At 40.8% G+C, this 22,163-nt stretch overlaps 1 protein-coding gene across 1 annotated transcript; it reads left to right on the forward strand.

Moving 5' to 3' along the window:
- Positions 1–556: 556 nt before the first annotated feature.
- LOC143935099 (solute carrier family 22 member 20-like) lies at positions 557–21,768 on the forward strand. Its single transcript, XM_077458727.1, has 11 exons — positions 557–667; positions 1,262–1,655; positions 2,271–2,374; positions 3,030–3,184; positions 4,557–4,725; positions 13,841–13,964; positions 14,467–14,582; positions 17,339–17,553; positions 18,578–18,686; positions 19,170–19,376; positions 20,573–21,768. Exons 2-11 carry the CDS (start codon positions 1,272–1,274, stop codon positions 20,667–20,669), a joined length of 1,680 nt encoding a protein of 559 aa, XP_077314853.1. The 5' UTR covers positions 557–667; positions 1,262–1,271; the 3' UTR covers positions 20,670–21,768.
- Positions 21,769–22,163: the final 395 nt, after the last annotated feature.

Raw genomic sequence — 22,163 nt, forward strand, 5'->3', positions numbered from 1 at the left:
AAATTCCTATGATGCTTAGCACAATCTAGTGACCAAATGTGGTATTTTCTGGCTTCATTAGTCCAGCACATGAAATAGCCTAATAACAATCTTTTTTTTTCCTCATTCACATAGAACCAATGTGCATGCACTATAACTGGGTGCATCGCTATATAAATGCTATATAAATGCTATATAAATACACCCCTATTTGTATAACCTAAGGTGCCAAAATGGTCAGTGACTGCCTTGCTCCTGACTATATTGGCTACATAAAATAAAGGCTGTAGTTGAATTACTTCTGTGTGCTAAACTGTGATTAAAGCATCTTAGCTTACATCGTTTCTTCTCTTCTTTTCCCCTAAACTGCCTGGATGTTAAAAGATTTCCACTTCCCTTTTTTATTCTTTGAATCTTTTTCAGAACATTCTAGGAAACTAAATTAAAAAGAATCTGACGAAATCTGAAGGTTAAAACTACTGAACCACGTAATGAAACATCCAACAACAAAGGTGAGTTATTAACCTACACGGGCTTGGTCTCCAAGGTGTGAACTGTATATAAGGGTTCAGGATATTTTCAGATATCGTCAGATACACAGCCCTCCACTGGAAACCCGAAGTCGGGAGGTTATCCAGAGTTCTGACCTCATCAAATTCTCCAAACAAAACATCTGACAACTCACCAGGTGATCATACAATAAAGTGAACTGTGGCAGGTAGTAAACTGTGTTAGGCATCCTCACAAGCGGCATCATCTTTACCTATTCAGTGTGCATAGCATGTATTAATGATACATTTTATTGCTTGAATGAGTTGAGACTAGAACAGGAACAGAGGGGAAATCATTCAATGGGGACACTTGTTCTGGTGATACCTAAGAGGGGATTTTTGTATTTTGGAGAAATCCATTTATTTTCTGTTGTATCTGGTAGAGGAAGTGAATTTAGTTCACCCCTGAGGGTTGCAGCTGGCAAAAAAAAACAAAAACAAATGAAGGGGTTTTTAACTATTCTCTTCTCTAGCTAAAACAAAAATATAAAATAAGCATGGGTCTATAAATCAGGCATATAGCTAGAACGTGCTCTGTATTCTCTGCATAGAGGTTGATGAGTTCTTATTAACCAATAAATAACTAGAATTTGCAAGTACTACTTGCTGACCCAATCAGCTGCCTGGCCAGGAGTGGGTGCCCCAACTTACTGTACTAAACAATTGCTGCATTCAGTATTTGACAAAAACTGTCTTGCTTATTATTATTACATTTCCTCCTTGCAATATAGATTTGGCAACATGGCATTTGCAGATCTTCTTGATCGACTGGGTGGAGTTGGCACTTTTCAGATCGTGCACAGTATATTTCTGGCATTTCCCGTCCTCATGGTGGCAACTCACAATTTCCTACAGAACTTCACCGCAGCTTTCCCAGCTCACCACTGTGAACCAAAACCTGGCATCAATGGCACTGATGGTCTAACGTACCAAGAATTTTTAAGGATAACTGTGCCCACTGATCAGAAAGGCCAACCAGAGAAATGCAGGAGATTTACTGAACCCCAGTGGAGCTTCCTTCATCCCAATGCTACCCTGGCAAATATCACAGGAATAGAAACAGAGTCATGTGTTGATGGTTGGGTATATGACAGAAGCGTTATCCGGTCATCTATCATCACAGAGGTGAGTCACTGGTACCATCATAATGTTCCTATCTAATGTAAATGTGCCCCCCTAGAATATCTGTTAATGTACGATCTCTGCTGACCCTGATCAGGTATTGTCCTAGCTTCGATCATTTATTGTCTAAAAGTATGCCAATGGCATATATAGGGGTCTAGGTAAAAGAACTGGTTTGTCTAGTCACTACAGTAGTGGGGAAATTTACCTGTTGAAAAGTTTAATCTGTTGACAGTGTGAAATCAGTTGAGCCATTATATCATGACCTGTAAATATGCAAATTTCATACTGCTCCCCAGCTGGTTGCCTTTAGTGCCGTCAGGAGACGTTTGTCTTCATTGAGCCTTAGCACAGGCCCCCTAGTGCATTCTATCATGATTTTATTAACATTAACTGTTCAAGCCCTGAGGAAGGGTGAAGTCATTAAAGTGAGATGAACTCTTGTACTAGGCATTCTTCAGTACACATCTGAGAATCTAAAACAAGTATGGCTGTAAGGTGAGGGTCACCAACGTTTATAAAGGCTGAAATTTATTTAGATCTTACTAACTTTATTTAGATTTATTTAGATGTAACTGGCAGCTCTATGAGGATTCAAATTTATCCTTTCCATTTCAGTGGGATCTGATATGTGACCTGAGTTCCATGAAGCAGATGGCACAGTCTGTGTACATGGTTGGCGTTTTGCTGGGTGGAGCCATTTTTGGAGGCCTTTCAGACAAGTACGTTTTTTTTCATTGTAACAACTTTCAGATATTTCCATTTTTCTAGCAGTTATAGTTATGAAATGTTTTAGAATTGTGGTTATTATCATCTGCTATGGAACCACAGTTCACTGGAAAGCACTTGGACTTGGTTAACCCAGTTTTGCATAATCTGAACTTGTAAATCGACCGAATGGTATTTTACCTTCCAAAGCTAGTGGTGAAATAAAACTAGATCATCAAGCCTAATTCAGGCCAAGAACCCCATCTCTATACTACACAGTTGCCCAATGAAATAGTTACATGCCTTCATTCATGTTTTTATATACAAAGTATTCAACTTAATGCAAAACAAGAAAAGAACATCTCCATAAAAAGTCACTGGGGGATATTCTAAAACTCTCACTTTAACTGTATTTTCAGAAATGTCACATTTGAACCTCTGAGTTTAAAGATGAAAAAAATAAAAATAAATATAGAGTTAAAATAATGCTAAAATTTTATAGTTCATGCAAATTCAATTCAATTACTTTATCATCTGTAAAGCTGATATTTGCTAACAAGCCAACCTGTACTTTCCAAAGTAAAATTCTGTTTAATTTGTAGCCCTGGACCCCTCTTGTGATATCTACCATTGCCTGCATTAAAAAGTGAATCTTCTGTTTGGCTGCAGGTTCGGTCGACGGACAATCCTCATCTGGTCATATATGCAGATGTCAGTAGCCGGTACTCTTGTTGCCTTCCTGCCCAACTTCCCATGCTATGTATTCTTCAGACTTATTAGTGGAATGACCTTCTCCAGTGTCCTACTTAACACACTGTGCTTAAGTGAGTTTCCATCATTCATGAGAAAAAAGATTTATATATGTGTTTTGATGCTTTTGCAATTCTTAAAGAGTGACTAATTCTATATCACTGATCAGAACAGCAAAAAACAGCCCAAAGCAAATCTGCAGAGTACAGTACAGCAGCATGTAAATGTAAACTATTCAATAATTCAGTACCAAACTGGGCGTAAAAAGGGGGCATACTAAACTGCATATTGAGATGATGGGTTGATTGGATTATTGGCTGCACTAGATGTCAGTATACTTTATACACATATACAGTATATGGTAATGATGTTTCTGGAAATGTTATTCTTTCCTGCAGCGCTTAATACAATGCTGCAAGAAGTAGTTGCTAATGTTTAACTGTTCACTTTCTGATATATATATATATATATATAGAGATGTACAACAGAATCATTGTAAATTATACAGAAGTAATGGAAAAATTACATTTGACCTGTTTTTGATGGGAATATGGGTAGAATTATTATTTCTCATGGGGTTTATGGGAGGAATATCATGTTAACAACTGGCAATGAAAATATTTAACCCATTACCGATAATAACATGCATATAATTATTTTTGTAGATGGGGATTATGGGTGGAATATTGTAGTTAACCACTTCAGCCTCGGAAGTTAAATATGTTCCCATGTATGTTTAACTACAATATTCCACCCACAATCCCCATGTAGAAAAATAATTATATGTATATTCATATCAGAAATAAGTACATCACAGTATTGCAGCCAATAATCCAACCATCCCATCATCCCAATATGCAGTTTAGTACATCCCCGTAAAAAGAAGCCCTTGCATAAAAATTATGTTACCCTATATCTCTGCATGTAACCAAAATTTCCTGTGCCAAGCAGAACAACAAGGCTCATGAACTGGTTTTATGATGACTTGGCAAAACATTTGAGGCCATATAGATTATGTAGGTGATAGAATGATATAGTGTACTGTATAAATATTGATAAGTAGACCAAAACACTCATACCAGCCAACAGAACATTCCACATACCCCAGAATGTTTGGCATCTGCCAGGTCTTATATTGATGTATATACAGGTCAGCAGATATTTGATCAACAATCTTCAAATCCGTTGGATGACATTAGTGGAAAACCTCATATATTGCAACAAACCAACTCACTGTTCTGTAGTGTAACACCTAAAGGTCATATGGTTGTTTACAGATAAAAAGATTTAGACAACTAACACTTAATACTTATAGTTTAACCAATGTAAAATATTTAAATTGACACAAAACAGCATATTTTAAATGTCTGTTAGATTGGTCTTAGCTGATGTCCATGGTTACATGAATCCATAGTCCTATAACTAATGTCTCTATTTGTTTTACAGTGCTGGAATGGATGCCAGTCAAAGGACGCACTCTCGCTGGTACCTTCATTGGATACGTTTTTACTTCTGGTCAAATGGTGCTTGCAGGACTGGCATATGCTATTCGTGATTGGCGCTGGCTGCAGTTTTGTGTCACGGCTCCTTTTTATTTTTTCTTCGTATATTCATGGTGGGTAAAAATGTTCCATTAACTCTTCGATTTATGTAAAAGTGGAATAGAACAGTGCTTGGAATAATTTACTTTGGATCTTAATGAGCCTTTGGATATAAATGGTATATTTATTGCAATAGCAATTGATCTTGTTATTATGGAGTCTGGGGCGGGGTAATTCATTGACAGGTCATATGCACTGATTACAAAAATTAATTGTCTTTCTGCTGTATTCCTAGAGCCAGGTAGGGTGATAACCAAGTAAGACAAGGGTAGGCTCTAAAGGGTCAGTTTACCAAAGGTAAACAACAGTGTGTTCACATTGCATAGGAAGTTGCACTATGCAAGGGAATTTCCCCCAAGCTTAGTGAATGTGGTGAAGCTCTGCTGATATCCATCATCCAATCATGTGCAAGCAAAAATGAATTTTTTTATTTTTGTTTTCCTACCATGTGATTAGGTATCGTTTGCAAAGTGAAATATACCTGCATTCACTAAACTCTGGGGAAAATTGCCTTCCAAAATGTAACATCCCTTGCAAAGTGAACACCTTTTTGCCTTTTGTAAATCAATTCCTTTGTCACTGAATTATTCTGCCTGCACACTAGTTTTTGCCAAATGGCAAAGGGGATTTAGATGAACCTTCTGCTTTCAAGAAAGCCATCAATGCAGTCACAGCTGTTTCACCAATGTAAAATAGGGCTTTAGAGTGTCTCTCCACTGCCTGATTACCAATGTAAAAGGGGGCTTTTACCTAAATGGGCACACCGCTGATCATTAATGTTACAGGGAACTCTTTCCTTGTCAAACTACAATGTAGAGCAGTCTAGAGTAAAGTAATGAGGGCTTACTGTATTATAAAGGACCCTTTACACTATAAAAGTGGTGGAAAAAGGGTAGCGTGCAGGGGTGCAATATTGGCTGTTAGCCACCATTGGCAACTGGGACTATCATTTTTTTTTTTAACCAATTTCTCTTTATTAAGTTTTTTAAACACAAGTTTACAGTGGCTTTCACAAATCAAAAAAACCCATCGTCTCATACATATATAATAAAAACAAAGCCATATACAATATTCGAGTTACTACAGGCTTTCCTACTTAACTATCCCTCAGCCCCCCTCCCCAGCCCTCCCCCCCACCTCGAGCACGCGCTGTTTGTCCCAGCCACCTCAATCATGGTTGGCTGGTTGGGAGGTCCTGGTCGCCATGAGGAGAGAAAAAAAAAAAAAGAAAGGTAGAGGAGTAGCACCCGCAGAGAGGTCCACCAAAAGGGGGTGGAGAGGTGGAAAGCCCCCCCCCCGCGGCCACGAACCAAACTAGCAGGTTCTGGGTCTATCCTTCGGCAACCCCACTCAAGGGGTAACCCATATCACTCAACCAGGGGTTCCATAGTGCCCTGAATTTCTTTAAATAATTTTGCTTTATGAACATCGCTCGTTCACACCAGATTGTGGAGTTAATTGCATTTGCCCATGCTTCCAATACAGGAGGCTTTTTGGCTTGCCAGTTTATTGCTATTAACCGCCTAGCCTGGTACAGGCACCTTAGTATAGACGTCCATGTTGGAGAATGAATTCTACCCTCCTCTAGGATGCCCAATAAGCAAACCTTGGCCTCTGGTTTCAGAGTGGTCTTAAAAGTCCTATTTATTCTCTGTACAATTTCCATCCAATACCTGTACAATTTTGGGCATTTCCACACCATGTGAAGAAGGTCACCTGGTGCCCCACATCGGGGGCATTCATCCCTGCGTTTCCTACCCATTTTCCACATCTTATGGGGGGTATGGTATGCTCTATGTATAAGAAACAAGTGAGACATTCGCTGTGATGGAGATATGGAAACCAAACTTCCCTGTTCAAGTGTCTCGTCCCATTGCTTCTGGGTTATCGGCCCCATATCCCCTACCCATCCACGCCTGCTCTTATCGGGTCCCTCCCCCTTCAAGGTTCTATCCCTAAGTTTTATGTAAAGCCTAGAGATCTGGCCCTTTGCCTGCCTTCGGTCAATAAGGCCCTGGAACAGGGAAGTTTCGGTCCTTTCAATAACTAGTGACCCATACTGTGCTAGAATTCCATGCCTCAGTTGCAGGTATTTATAAAACGTCTTGTTGGAGATACTAAATTCTTGCCTAAGGTCTTCAAAGGATTTCATAAGATTCCCTTCATATAGTTGCACTAGCCTACTAATCCCCTGCCTCTCCCATTCCAAGGATCTATCTATGCTGCTTAATTCAGCCAGGTTTCTATTGCACCATAGAGGGGTATAATCGGTCACTCCCACATAACCCATAAGTTGCTTTACTGTCCGCCACACCTTCCCCACTAGTGCATTAGTAGGGCACCTATGAGCAAATGAGTCAGCTTCCAGAACTTCAACCAATGATTTATGCGGGGCATTATCAGTCATCAATTTATGATTTGGGCACTCTCCACTTTGAAGCTCAGCCCCAGCTAAATGCTGGAGTTGAGCTGACAAGAAATATGATCTCAGATGTGGTATCGCCATTCCTCCTCTCTTGACCGGGAGCTGCAGTGTCTGTAGCCTAATCCGAGCTTGCCCTTTCTTCCAAGCTAGATCACGAAATAGCGATTCCAATTTCTTGAACCACTCTTGGTTGATCCATATTGGAGAGTTGTGCAAGATATATAAAATTTGTGGCTGCCAGATCATTTTAATTAAGTTGCAGCGCCCCGCCACGGAGAGAGGGAGACAACACCAGTTGTTAACCTTCTGTTTCAGTTTTATCAACAGTGGTACCAGATTCTCCTTGACATACTGATTTACTTCTCCAGTAATCCAGACACCCAGGTACTTCAGCTTAGACACCACCTCTAGACACATAATTGTAGGTGGGGATGAATCCCCAGGTCTGGTCAACGGCAGGAGTGCTGATTTATTCCAGTTTATTACCAGACCCGACTGTTGCCCAAACTCCCCCATCATCTGTACCACATTGTTCAAGGTAGAATTCATATCCCCGATAAAGAACAAAACATCGTCCGCAAACAAAGCGATTTTATCTTCCCCCCATCCACGTCGGAATCCCTGGATGTCCGGACGCGATCTCGTCAGGACAGCCAGGGGTTCCATAGCCAGTACAAACAGGAGGGGGGACAACGGGCATCCTTGTCTCGTCCCCCTTTCAAGCTGGAATGTTTCAGAAAATACAGTTCCCATTTTAATTTTTGCCCTAGGTCTATTATACAGCAGCTTTACCCATTGGATAAATAAAGGGCCAAAACCAAAGCGCTCCAGCACTCCCCATAGGTAGCCCCATTCCAAGCTATCAAAGGCCTTAGTGGCGTCTAGAGCTAATATAGCTCCAGGTCCATCGTTGTCCCTAGGTATTTGTATATTAAGAAAAATTCTCCTTATATTAGTGCTGGTTGACCTGCCCGGGATAAATCCAGACTGGTCTGGGTGTATCAATTTATGGATACAGTTGTTTAGGCGAGTCGCTAGGGCCTTGGCTAGTATTTTTACATCGGAACATAGCAAAGATATTGGCCGATATGACGAAACTTCTTGATGATCCTTCCCCTCCTTAAGTATTAAAGTGATGTTTGCCTCCAGCATGGAAGTGGGAAGTTCACCCACCTCCAATGCCTGATTTAGCGTTGCCAGGAGTTCCGGCAACAGCACTTCGCCATAGCGTTTATAGATTTCTATTGGTAGCCCGTCAGGGCCTGGGGATTTATGATTGGGCATTTCCGCCACTGCGTTTTTTAACTCTTCTAGCGTGAGTGGTAGTTCAAGACTCATTTTATCATGTTCTGATAGAGTTGGAATTGCTGTTTGGTGTAAAAAATCAACAGGATAGCCCTGTATAGTGGATTTGTATAAGTTTTTATAATAGTCGCTGAGTACCTTCATGATCACAGAGGGATTGGAGACAAGGTCGCCATTCGGCGTTTTGATCGTTTGTATCGCTGTCGAAGAGCTATTAGTTTGAACTAAAAGGGAGAGGGCACGACCCACCCTCTCCCCCTCGCCAAAATAATGTTGGCGTTGAAATATACGCCTATTCTCCGCCTTCTTCAAGAGTGCCATTTTATATACCTGTTGGCTTTCCTGCCATGCCTTCTGCCTGTCTAGCGATGGATCCTCTATGTACGCTCGCTCCGCCTGGATAACATCATTTCTTATTAAGCTCTCCTGATCTCGAGTTTGCCTCTTAATTGTCGCAATTTGCTGTATTAATGTACCTCTAATATAGGCCTTTAAGGAGTCCCAAACTATTCCAGGTGTCGCTGAGCCCCTATTGTTTTGGAGGAATTCCCCCATCCTGTCCATTATATGACTAGATCTTCCAATGAGTTCCAGCCAACCTGGATTTACCCTCCACTCCCCAGGGCCCAGTCTATCTCCCGCACTCAGAGTAATAGACAGGGGGGAATGATCTGAAATCCCCCTTACGCCGTACTCTATGTCCTGTACTAACCCCGATGCCTCCTTATTCCCAAGGACCATATCTATCCTTGATAGGGTACGATGAGTGTTAGAGAGGCAGGAGTACTGTCTCTCCTGGGGGTGTCGTATTCGCCAAAGATCACTCAGTCCTATTTCTAATAAGAACCCCTGCAATCGACCTATTTTATTCCCATCCGGGCAAGGGAATCTATCCAGGCTACTATCCAGTGTTTCATTAAAGTCCCCTAGTATTACCCACGGGATACCTAGTTTATCCAGGCTGAACGCAAATAATTTATGCATAACCTCCAGCTTGAAAGGAGGAGGTATGTAAATATTAGCTAAAATATAATGTTGCCCATCAATCAGACAGTACAGAAAAACAAACCTACCCTCCTCGTCGATTAAGGACTCCTTACATAGAAAATCCGTACCCCTCCTTACTAAGACACTCACTCCCCTAGAGTAGGAGGAGTGGAAGGAATGGTAGTATGCCTGAAACTTCCGATTGTTTAATTGCCAAGCTGTATTTGGGGTTAGATGCGTCTCCTGTAGAAAAAGCAGACCAGGTCCCCTTCCCTCTGTTTCTAGCATAACCGCCGCTCTCTTGTTTGGGTCTCCCAGGCCTCTCACGTTCCATGAGGTAATACTCACTCTACTCATTGGTGTCAGTGTTTATAAGAAAAAATAGTGAAGGGCGAGGGGAAGAGGGCGGCCCCCCCTTCCCAAAACACCCCCCACCCCACGTCCACCATTCCCCCAGTACATACAGCGCGTGCTCGAAGACCCACCCATCCCCCTCCCGCCCACCCACCCCTCCCCCTCACCCACCCACCCCACCCACCCCCCCACCCTTCCCCTCCCTCACAGCCCTACCCACTTGGGTCTCCCCTAGGGGTCCCTGCCGTGGCCCTCTCATTCTCTATACACCCTAATACCAGAGCACCGTCCCATCCCTCCACCCTCCCCCTCTTTTATAAGCCCCACCTTCCCGATATCAATCAGACTGTTAAACATCAAATTCCCACCCTTTAGTTCTAGTCCCTCATCCCCCCCCAAAAAAAAAAAAGAAAAAAAAAAAAAGAGGCTAAAATTTACAATAAGAGGGAGGGGTAAGAAGCGAGCTCGTCCCCCCCATTCACCCTATGTATTAGTATACCATGATTATGCATATTTTAAGTTTCCACTTATCTCAAACCCCCCCACTCCCTACCCCTATCCCCTTTGTGATACATTCCCAGTTCGTACCATGGCATGGCGTAATACCCCTCATACCGACATTTCCAATGCTGTGCATTTCAATACCAAAATAAAACCAAGGATAAAAGTAAGAAGAAGAAGAAAAAAAAAAAAAAAAGAAAAAAGAAAAAAAGAAAAAAAGAACAAGAAAAAAAAAAAAGATTTCCAATGGAGAGGAGGGGGATAAGACACCAGCTCGTCCCCCCCATTCACCGTGTATATTAATATACCATAATTATACATATTTAAGGTTTCCACCTATCTCAAACCCCCCCCCACCCCTCTCCCCTTTGTGATACATTCCTGGTTCGTGACATGGCATAACTTGGCACCCCTCATACCAACATTTCAAATACAGTGCATTTCAATACCATTAATAAAACCAAAAATGGAAATGAAAAAAAATAAATAAAGCCAGGGGGGGAAAAAAAAAGGGATTTTTTTCTCCTTTCCCTTCCTCCCTTCTTCTCCCTTTTCTAAATGCCCATATTCCTACACCTCACGTGGGGGGAAAAGAGTAAATAAGCAAGTTTTAAATTGATTCTTAACATTTTTTGTGTAAACAAGTGTGGTATACATTCTTACCCTGTAAGATAATACCTTGTGTATATTCCCCACCCACCTCCCCCCGACCCCTTTTTGGTCACTATCTAACTGACGACTAAACACACCACACCCGATACTTTTACAACTACTAGTTAACAGCTCCCCTCTGCTTTTTTCCAAAGCACAAACAAAACTAAGCAAACAAAAGAAAAAGGAAAAAAAAAAAAAAAAGGGGGGGGGGGGAGAAATCACAATTTCTAAAACGTAACAATCGTTAGAAGTCCCCTTTATGTTCCTCCAGCCATCTTTCAACGTCCTTTGGGGTATTGAAAAAAAGGGTTGAGCCCAAGGCAGTCATCTGTAATCGGGCCGGATACAACAAAGCGTAAGTTATTTTAAATTTCTGAAGAATGCGCTTAACAGGGATAAACTCTGCCCGTTTTTTTTGCAACTCCGGTGAAAAGTCTGGATAGAACGATACTCTAGTCCCCTTATAGAAGATGCCCCTCATATCTCTGGTCTTTTGCATCAGAATCATCTGGTCGTTATAATTCAACAATTTAAATAATAATGGTCTAGTGCGTTCATCTGGCTGCCGAGACCTAGCAGGGACTCTATGTGCTCTTTCTATTGCAAATAATGGAGAGAAAGAGGTATCCCCTAGAAGTTCTTTCAACCAGCTTTCTAGGAAGGCTACGGGGTTAGAGCCCTCGCTACCCTCCGGCAGCCCAATCAAACGCACGTTGTTCCTGCGATTTCTATTGTCCATTTCGTCCAACTTATATGCCTGCTTAGCAATTTGATTCTGTAATGCCATTTTGTTGTAGTGGTGGTAACTCGTCCTCAACTGAGCTTAGTCTACCTTCAAGTGCAGCAGTTCTTTCAATGGTGTTGCTCAGCAATTGGCTCATTGATTGTAATTCACTTTTTATACCACTCAATTGGTTATTAAGGCCAGAGATAGAGTCCTTACATTCATTTACCGCTAGGAGTATATCCCGCAGTGTAGGTTCACCATCCTCAGTTTCTGGGAGTTCTACTGGGTTGCTTACCCCATAGGTAGCCCTACCATCCCCTGAGCCTAGATTGCTCACATTTTTCCTGGTGCTTGGGGTAGCGGAGCCTGGTACAGGTTGACCTGCACTTCTCCTATCTGCACCTGCGACCTGCACCTTTGTTTGCCCCGCCAACTGATGATGGCCTCCTTTTGGTGGTGAGGCTGCATGGGCAAAGCGTTCAAGTTTTGCGGCTGCTGCCACTGCAGAAGCCTGATTCGCTTTCTCCTTTGCTGCCCGCGTTTTATGGCCCCCTCACCATGCGCCATGTCTTCGGTGGACCTCTTGCTTAGCATAATTGTAGATTTATATAGCAAAACAATTAGATCAAGCAAAGGGGAAGGTCAATCAGGGAAAGAATCCGGCCAACATAAGGAAAGGGAAGGAGTTTTGGAAAAGGGAGCGCCAGGAGGGGGGGGGGGAGCAACGCCTTATCCCCACTTAGACAGCCCCCAGTCCGTCCTCTCTGGTGTCAGTATGAGAATGCATGTCCAAGCTATAGTGCCCCCAGTAGCCCAGGGGCTCCCCCACTCGCTCCCCCACAGGTACCTCCAATAAGCAGGTCCAGTCCTCCAGTCCTCTACAGCGCAGCCCTTCTCCTCTCTGTGGTAAACCTCTACGAGTGTCCCTCCGAAGTCCCGCCGTAGCTCTTTCAGCAGTGGGGCTGCTCTCCTCACACTTCCATACGCTGCGCTCCACGCTGCATTCCACCACTCCGGAAGTCTCGCGGGAGCCCGAGCAGCGGCGAGATCTTCCCCCAGCTCCTCCGAGTCCCCGCTCGGTTCTCAGTCTCAGCTCCTCTTCGGCACACGGTTCGGGGGCTGGGCAAGCACAAAGCGGCTCAGGCGGCAGGGCTCATCGGGTGGGTCAACGCTCGCACCCAGTTCCCATCAGGGAGAGCGGTAGGACGGTGGACGGTGCATCTGCAACCACTCACACACACTCACACCCCCATCCGGCCACGCCCCCCCAACTGGGACTATCATTAAATGTGCAGCTCTAGTTAAGTAACTGAGTAGATGCTGCTTCTTTCCCCTAGTTATTATGCTATAACATTGTAATATTTTAGTAAATCACAAGCTGAGAGGTCTAATTTTTCTAGGACACCATATGAAAAACAGCTAAAAAGGCAAGACTGTGTCACCTCTGATCCACCATCAAAGGTCAATAAATATTATGCTGACTCATTCACACTAGCAGCAATCTCTGAAGAGAGATCCATGTTTGGATTTCTCCTATTACAGAGCATTTGAGAGGTGTTTGATCGCCACCTCACTTTAACCGATCAATCTTTTCACTCGTGTGTCACAACCGTATGCATTGTATTCAATTGAATGCGTTGCATCCTAGAAAAGTGACAGGGATATAGTTCTTGCCACAGCGTGTGTACACCTCCGGTCTCTACCTCTGGAGCTAAAGAAGGTAGTGACTGGAGGGAAGTAAAAGCTTGGCTCAACCCCCTCAACAAAATGTGATTATCATGCATGCAATTAGCATTAAATATTATGTTTGATGCTAGGTCCACCTTAGCACAAAGTCATCCACTTACAGGGCTACCCTCTCCTCCAGCCAGCCCACACATAGGCCCTTGATGTGTAGAGACTGGTACAAAGTGCCTCTGCCACTGGTTCTATGGCTATCACTGCTACGTCTTTAATGTTAGAGATTTCACAGTCTTCTGACCTCTGCAGGTAAAGCAGAATGGTATTTTTGTGGTTCTGTTTTCAGTAAGATGTCAACAATGGAAAAATCATGGCTTTATTTAAGTCCGCCATTAACAACAATTCTGAAAAAAATTGTTTTCTAATGTATATATGCATGAATGAAGTATCACTACAAGTGCTTATAACCGATGGCTTCTGTGTGTGTTGTATGAAGGTTCCTGCAGGAGTCTGGTCGCTGGCTTATTTTAAATGGGAAGACAGATCAAGCACTGACCAATCTTCGACGTGTGGCAAGAATGAATGGCAAGCTTGAAGAGGGACTTAAGATGACTAAAGATGTGAGTTTGGAATCACAAAGACAAGGCTGGATAATAAATGGTTCAGGAGAACCTATGTTGTTATATGTTGTATGAAGTACTATCATCAGCATACAGTATGTTAATATTACAACTATACAATATGTTATTAATAACACTATGCTGTATAGTCCCTATTCCTTTTGTCACCAACTGTCTGATTATTATGTAAAAATGAAATTAAAAAAGGGCAGATAAGCCACCAAGAAAAATAAGTAATTTTCCTGAATTAAAGTCCGATTTTTGGTGACAGCCCCCGCCACCTCTCCCTCATCAGTTTTTACACTGAGTCTTCCCCCAAATATCCAATGTTGACCAAGGAAGTACATAGGAAGTATAAACACAAATGTTAAATGTTGTGTTCCCCTCCATATACTGCTGTCTCAGGCACAGGTAAACACATAATTGATGGCAAATACGGCCCTTTCTGATAGGCAAACTTACACTGGTTATGAGGCTCATCAATTGTGCTCTTTATTTGTAGGAGATGATTGCAGAGATGCAACATGAAATTTCTAGCAGAAAATCTTCTCACAGCATACTGGACCTTGTGCGAACTCCAGGAATGAGACGTATCACGGGGTGTTTGATGATGGTCTGGTGGGTCTTTAGAATTACTCAATTAAAACAAATATTTTTCAGTTGATAGATTAAACGCAGTAGTGGAGCTGATTACTGAAAATAGCAGCAAAAAAAAGAGAAAGTTAACCTTCCAGTTGGGTTTTTGTGATTTATCTGTAAACACTTAGCCCTTGTACACACGGTCGGACATTCCGACAATAAAATCCGTCGGATTTTGTCCGACGTATTTTGTCCGAAACTGGTGTTGCATACACACGGTCGGACAAAGTTGTCGGAAAATCAGATCGTTCAGAACATGATGACGTTATTTAGTTACGACGGGACTACGTTCAGGGTAGTAGCCAATAGCTTTGGTCTAGGAATTTGATCTGAGCATGCGTGGCACTTTGTCCGATCAGAATTGTTTACAAACGATCGGAAAAAGTCTGATCGGATCATGTTGCCGGAAAATTTTTATATCCAGCTCTCAAAGTTTGTTGGTCGGACATTCCGATGGTAAAAGTCCAATGAAGCCCACACACTGTCGGATTATGCGACAACGCGGTCCAATCGGACATTTTCCGTCGGAATGTCCGACCATGTGAACAAGGGCTAAGGAGTTAAACCATTGTAATGTTTTGAGAAGAATGTGACTCACTGTCTTGGCAATTGCTTGCTCAGGCAACCATTGCTATTACATGGGTTTAAGAAATAGCATTCTGCCCTGTGTAAGCTCCAATTCATGACTTGAGGCTTAAACAGGGCCAGCAATCCCAACAACCAAACAGGGTGAGATAGCGAAGAGAAGGTATGTGCTACTGGTAGAGGCCAGCATTAAAGTGAACCTGTTGCTGTCCTCTACTTTTTTTCAAAGCATATATTTCTTTTAATAGATTGGGGTTTGTGCACCTGTTTGATGTTGATCTATTCACATGGTTGAACGTTCTTCTTCAGCCTTCAGTTATAGATAGATCAATGGTAGAATACCGCTGAAAAGGTTGTGCCTGTTCATTCAGCCCCCACCTGCAACTGTGTTCAAACACTTAAAGCAGAGTTCCAGCCATAATTTTTTTTTTTTTTTAAACACCTTAGATGTTCATCTAACCTAATTTTACAAATGCTAAATATATTGCCGGATTCTGTATTATAGAAAATTATAGCAAATTTAACACTTAGGAGTTAAACCATGGTAATGTTTTGAGAAGAATGTGACTCACTGTCTTGGCAATTGGCTGCTCAGGCAACCATTGCTATTACATGGGTTTAAGGAATAGCATTCTGCCGTGTGCAAGCTCCAATTCATGACTTAAAGCTTAAACAGGGCCAGCAATCCCAACAACCAAACAGGGTGAGATAGCGAGGAGAAGGTATGTGCTACTGGTGAAGGGCAGCATTAAAGTGAACCTGTTGCTGTCCTCTACTTTTTTCAAAGCATACATTTCTTTTAATAGATTGGGGGTTGTGCACGTGTTTGATGCTGATCTATTCACATGGTTGAACGTTCTTCTTCAGCCTTCAGTTATAGATAGATCAATGGTAGAATACCTCTGCAAAGGTTGTGCTTGTTCATTCAGCCCCCACCTGCAACTGTGTTCGAACACTTAAAGCAGAGTTCCAGCCATAATTCTTTTTTTTTTTTAAAAACACCCTAGATGTTCATCTAACCTAATTTTACAAATGCTAAATATATGTCAGGATACTGTATTATAGCAAATCTTATGAGAAAATTTACCTCTATTTTCTGCCTGCAGCATGCTCCCATCTTAATTGTGGGCATGTGAAGCCTACAAGTGTTTTCTTCCGGGAATCGCTGCTGCTGGTTACCCAGCATACGCCTCCGGATCTCATGCTTGCGCATAAGACACAAGGTGGGGTACCTGATTGTGTCTCTGGTTGCCATCACAACGGTGGGGTCGTAGGAAGGTCCCACACCATTGTTATGGCAACCAAAATCCAGCTAGACAATAGACTTCTAAATATACACACAGATCGCCACTCTATCCACCTCCGCCACCACAGCTGCCTCTTCTGTATACAAAACACAGACAATGGCAACAAACACCTTGTTTCCCTTTTCAAAAATGGTGCTTAGCCCCATCTTGCATTGCGTCATTTTCTGTTTGGAAATAATGCTAGCAGGAAATGATGTCCACTGACACCTGGGAATGATGACACACGTCTCCCAGGAGCAGAGACACTGCAGGATATGACGTACCTCGCTGCTGCGCCGAAAGAAGAAAATAGAAAACACCTTAGCAACAAGGTAAACAGAGCTTGAAAACAAAAATGCCCGAATGTTGTTTAACGTGCGGGATTGTAGCAATTAAAGCAAAGATGAAAATGTGGGTGGAACTTCGCTTTAAGTGTACATTTGGTTAATACAATGAAAGCAAATTAAACATATTACCTATTTAAAATGAAAAATATGTGTTAGAATAGTTAGGGCTTGAAAAATAAATCACAGAAGAAAGCATTTGCAATAATTGTAATACAAATGATTCTGTAATTACATATAAACACATGGGGGGAGATTTACTAAAACTGGTGCACACAGAAGGATGCAGTTGTGCATGGTAGCCAATCAGCCTCCAGGTTTTATTGTCAAAGTTTAATTGAATGTGCTCAAGTTAGAAGCTGATTGGTTACTATGCACAGCTGCACCAGATTTTGTGTGCACCAATTTTAGTAAATCTACCCCATAGTTCATGGGGTGAGAAGGTAATACACATTTGAATAATAGTAAATGTGTTTATGTGTATTCTAAAGAGTATATTTCCTTGTTTTGTTATGTGTAGGTTCTCCACTAGTTTTGCATACTATGGCCTAGCTATGGACCTGCAAAAATTTGGAATCAGTGTCTACCTTGTGCAGTTTTGTTTCGGTGCCATTGATGTCCCAGCTAAGTTTGTGGCAGCCTTAATAATGAGTTATGTAGGACGACGAGTGGCACAATCCACATTCCTTATCCTTGCTGGTGCCATGATTATCATCAATATTTTTGTACCAATAGGTAAGATACTCTAAATCATTATATTGTCTAGTCTAATTTCTGTCCATCATTCCTTAACTTTCAAATTTCCACATTGTATATACTGTAAATTTGCTCCAGCTTGAAGGGGCCATTTTTTTTACCAGTTTTCCAACTATGCTAGTATGTAAACATCAAAGCTAAACGTCAAACTGATATAAAAGATTCACATTGTTGCAGCTCTGTATTAATGAATATATCATTAAACCTACTATATATTGGTTACCTGAATTGGATTTGTTGTCAACCTTTTGTAATCCACTGTACAGCAGAGTTCAGACTCAGAAAGGGAGGATCAGCCCAAGGAGCCAGACACTTGTGCTGTAGTGCTCATGTGCTAACATAGAACATATTGATAGGGGGGAGAACAGAGCTAGGCAGCCCATACTTTGATCATTTTTTTTCATTCAACCAGTGGGGTAAAATAAAATAAAATTACCCAGTTCCCCCATCCACATATTTGGTGGATGGGAGAATCACTCCCTCCGTGCTATTGTGTACTGACAGTGGGGAGACTTCCCTACCATCAGAAAGCAATGATCAGTGCTTCTGGCTTTAGCCAGTGGCACTGATTAATCAGGAATGACCTAAGAGGCTGAATGTACAGAAGTCAATCGGTACATTGACTTCTGTACTACCAAGTTGCCCATACATGGATTGAAATTTGGCCAGTTCCTGCTGAACCCGTTGAATTTTGATCCATGTATGGTTTAACAGAGAGGTAAGCTCATTATTGTGCAGCTTCTATGTCACTGTTCATCGATAGACTAGGGGTAGAGAGAAGACATAAGTGCAGCAGAGAAAAATCAGGTCTCCTACCTTGGCATACAGGGTTGTTTTGTGTGGCAGAGATGTGTAAATCTCCGAACACGATAGATAGATAAAGGACAGAGAGATTCCATATATGTATTTCATCTTTGTATTGAGCTGTCTGCCTGGAGGTCAGCTTTCAACTGTGAAGTCTTCCAGCAACTGTTTAATTATGATCCTCTTACTCTTGTCTTAGACATGCGAGTACTGAGGACCGCATTGGCTGCTCTAGGTAAAGGATTCTGTGCCTCGGCCTTCATGTGTGCCTACTTGTATTCTGGAGAACTCTTCCCCACCGAAATACGGTAATTGCTACATCTAAAATTCTATTATAGGACTGTTACAACTAGCTTGCAATTTTACCTTTGTAAAAGAAGTCATAACCCATGGATAAATATGTAAAGATTCAAAGAGATTATTTATTATTACAGACAAATAAACAATTTATTTGAGTGGAAGATTAGCACTTTTGTAAAAAAAATAAAAAAATTTGCAATGTTCCATTTGATAAACTTACCTTACTTCCTGCTCCACTAATAGAGATTACAACACAGTAAACAAATTTTAAACACAATGTATTTCCTGTCTAGTAATCTCAGGGGAGAAAATCACCAAGTGTAATCTTGTGTCACCTGTTTCCAAAAATAAGAGCTATGTAAAGTAGTAAGCTGCACATCAAAGGTTTATACTGTAAAGGTCAGCTGCTTCTAAAGAAATAATTTATATTATTGCAATATCTACTGTAATACACGCAGTGCATAATGCTTAGGATTTAATATGTCTTACAGGCAAACTGGCATGGGATTCTCAGACGTCAATGCTAGAGTTGGTTCTGTTGTGGCACCAGTGATTCATTTAATTGGAGAGCACATCCCTATCCTACCAGCCATCATCTTTGGTACAGCCCCCATTCTGTCGGGTATTGCTGCTGCATGTTTTCTTACCGAGACCCGCAACCAGCCTTTGAATGACACTATACAGGAGGTGGAGGAAAGGTGAGAAGTTGGGTGAATAGCGACATACAAGAAGGTTGTGGTAATTTGGTGTTGGACCTGCTATTAGCCTATACTACTGGTTATTTCACAGAGTTCGCTAAACGTTTTCAGGAGAGCAATCAAGTCAAGAGAATAAAAATGCAGGACTATGAGGTCTACCTAAAGGCTTGTGCCCACAATAGCTGTTTTTTCACAAATGCATCTTATTGTGTATATAAAGCCAAAACATTTTGTGTTTTTGTATAGAGTAGCGAAGGGTTAGACCCCCTGTCTGATTTTATGTATTGTTGGCTGTGTATCTCATAGGGAGATGCATCCTCTCTATATGCTCTGGTAATCACTGTCTCAGTTGTCAGCAGAACAGAAATTGAGAATTTTTTCTAATGTTCTAGTGACAACTGTATAAGGTTCGTTTACACCTTCACATTTTAACACATATGCTGTAAAGCAAAACAATGCATGTGTCATAAGAAGCAATGTTTTTCAATGGTGCTGTTCAGACCCTTGCAATGTGTTGTTCTGCAGTTTTAAAAATTAGCCATGTCCATTTTTCTGAGCTGTGATTCATAATAGAATAATGAAAATACATGTAAACACGCTACAATGCATGTTTAAAAATGCTTTAAAAATTTACAAAAGCAAACATGGATAGATGATAACCTAGCCTAAGTGGAAATTTCCCTTTCACTTCCCATCGTGTGTACAGGACAGGACATTTTAGTTAAATAAGGGAAGGCCTAAAACCTCCATCTAGGAGATTCACCCTTTCTATCTATCTTGATGACCATAATCACTGGGACAGAAACCTATTGGAAATCCAAATTTGCAGTTGTCATAGGAGATTAGGGAAATCATCCAATGGGGACATCTGTCCCTATAACAGTTAATCTAAGAGCATATTTCCCCTCAATTTAGAAAGCTTTTCTCTGACTTCCTGCTGTGTCTTAAGAAGAGAGTAAAAGAAAAATCTCTCAAATAAAAAAAAAAACAGCAAAAGAAAACTATCCAACACTAAAACATATAGCCATATAGTTTAAATATACTTTAAAGCAAGGCTGTGATATTAACAAGTTTTTTTATTTTGCTTGAAAATCAAAAATGTTAACAATAAGCCTTCAATGTTGTTTGTTTCATAACATGAAATTGGTGGTGGCAAGAGAAGACAAGCAGAATTAAAATGTATTTTTATTTTTCAGGAGGTTAAAAAACAATTGGTTAAAGCAAGAAGCATTAAAAATGGAGATTACACCTCTTGCCCAAAAGCCAAACAACTGCTATAAGGATGCAATTTGAGCTCCCGAACATTGAGGATAATAGGACAGAACATAGCTTGAGATCACTCTGTTGCACAGAGAATATTACAACAAGGAATTCTGGATGTTGAGCCTTAACCACCACTGAATCTGGCATATAGGAGTACAGAATATGGCCTGTGTACCTGCCCAGGGTATTGAAGACTGTCGAGTAACTTATAAACACAGGCACAAAATATAGTGAAAATGTATCATTATTAGTGAAAATGGATTAAAAAAAGATTCCCCACATCAGTGAACTGGTATTCTATTAGAGCATTCATATACTTTATAATGAGTTTGTTCACAAGTTTGACGAGCTTTTAATAAATTACTGTGTAGATATAGACAGTTCAAACTACTATCTTTAGTATTTGTTAAATAAATGATAAAGATAGGCAACATGTTCTAGAGATAGACAAACACAAGTCAATTGTGTATATATCACTGTCATCATTCAACAAAATACAATATATATTAGCTTGACATTAACAAATATATATTATTACAGTATTTTGTTACCAATACACATAAGATTCATATTGTAGCAAAACATGTAGATTAAAATAAAAATCCATACATTTTTTTAATTTTTTTTTTACTCATGTCAAACATGATATTTCACAGATATTCATATGTTATGAATGTTTATAGATTCTTAGACTAATTCACAGTTACTGATATTATTTTGAGATCGGCTGTATACAGCAAAAATCTTTAAAGCCACTTATAACAACTTGCAAAAAAAGTCTGTTCACTGTCCTGGGACTTCACTACTTTTCTAATGAAAGTGGAATGTCCCTTTAATGAATCAATCAAATCACACAATTTGACTGCAGTAGATGATGTTTTAAGACTTTTGTAGCTATCTTTCAATGTAAAGACTAGCTAATCACCATTTTATCTTAGGTATGGTAAGTTAAATGTCTGAAAGAAAGAGATGTTTATATTTTATTTCCTTACTCTAGTTTGACATGTTATATCAGAAAGAAGGCTGTCAAATTGTACATTGTTTAAAATAGTTTTAAAATATGTATATTGTATCCTGAGCAATGTTGTAAACATAAAGGGGCTATAAAAATAAAGGGATTATTTTTGCATTCAGGCTGTCAGATATATTTTTGTAGCAGTTTTATTAGCTTGACAAAAGATTTCCAGTCAGTAAGACAAGGACTGGCAAGTACTGTTGCTGTTTGTGTTTGGGAAATGTAAATCCATCACAGATTCAGTTTTTAAAAAGCTAGAGTGCACTAAATTTGTGGCACAAAATGTGCTAAAAATGGCACTGCATCCATACGTGTGTGTACATAGCACACATTCTGCACATATAATTCTGCATGAAGCTCTCTAAAGTCAGCAGGACTCTATTTACATGTTAAATTATAAACCAGTGCAGGGCTGGTTTTCAATTCAATAATGTATTGTCATCAAAATGACACAGAACCCCCCTCCTAATGTTCCATTCAGATCCTTATCAAGGCATAGCTAGTCCAGG

Source organism: Lithobates pipiens, unplaced genomic scaffold (genome assembly GCF_037356315.1).
Source record: "Lithobates pipiens isolate NorthernLeopardFrog02 unplaced genomic scaffold, aLitPip1_a1.2 Scaffold_10, whole genome shotgun sequence".
In the NCBI taxonomy this organism is placed as follows: domain Eukaryota; kingdom Metazoa; phylum Chordata; class Amphibia; order Anura; family Ranidae; genus Lithobates; species Lithobates pipiens.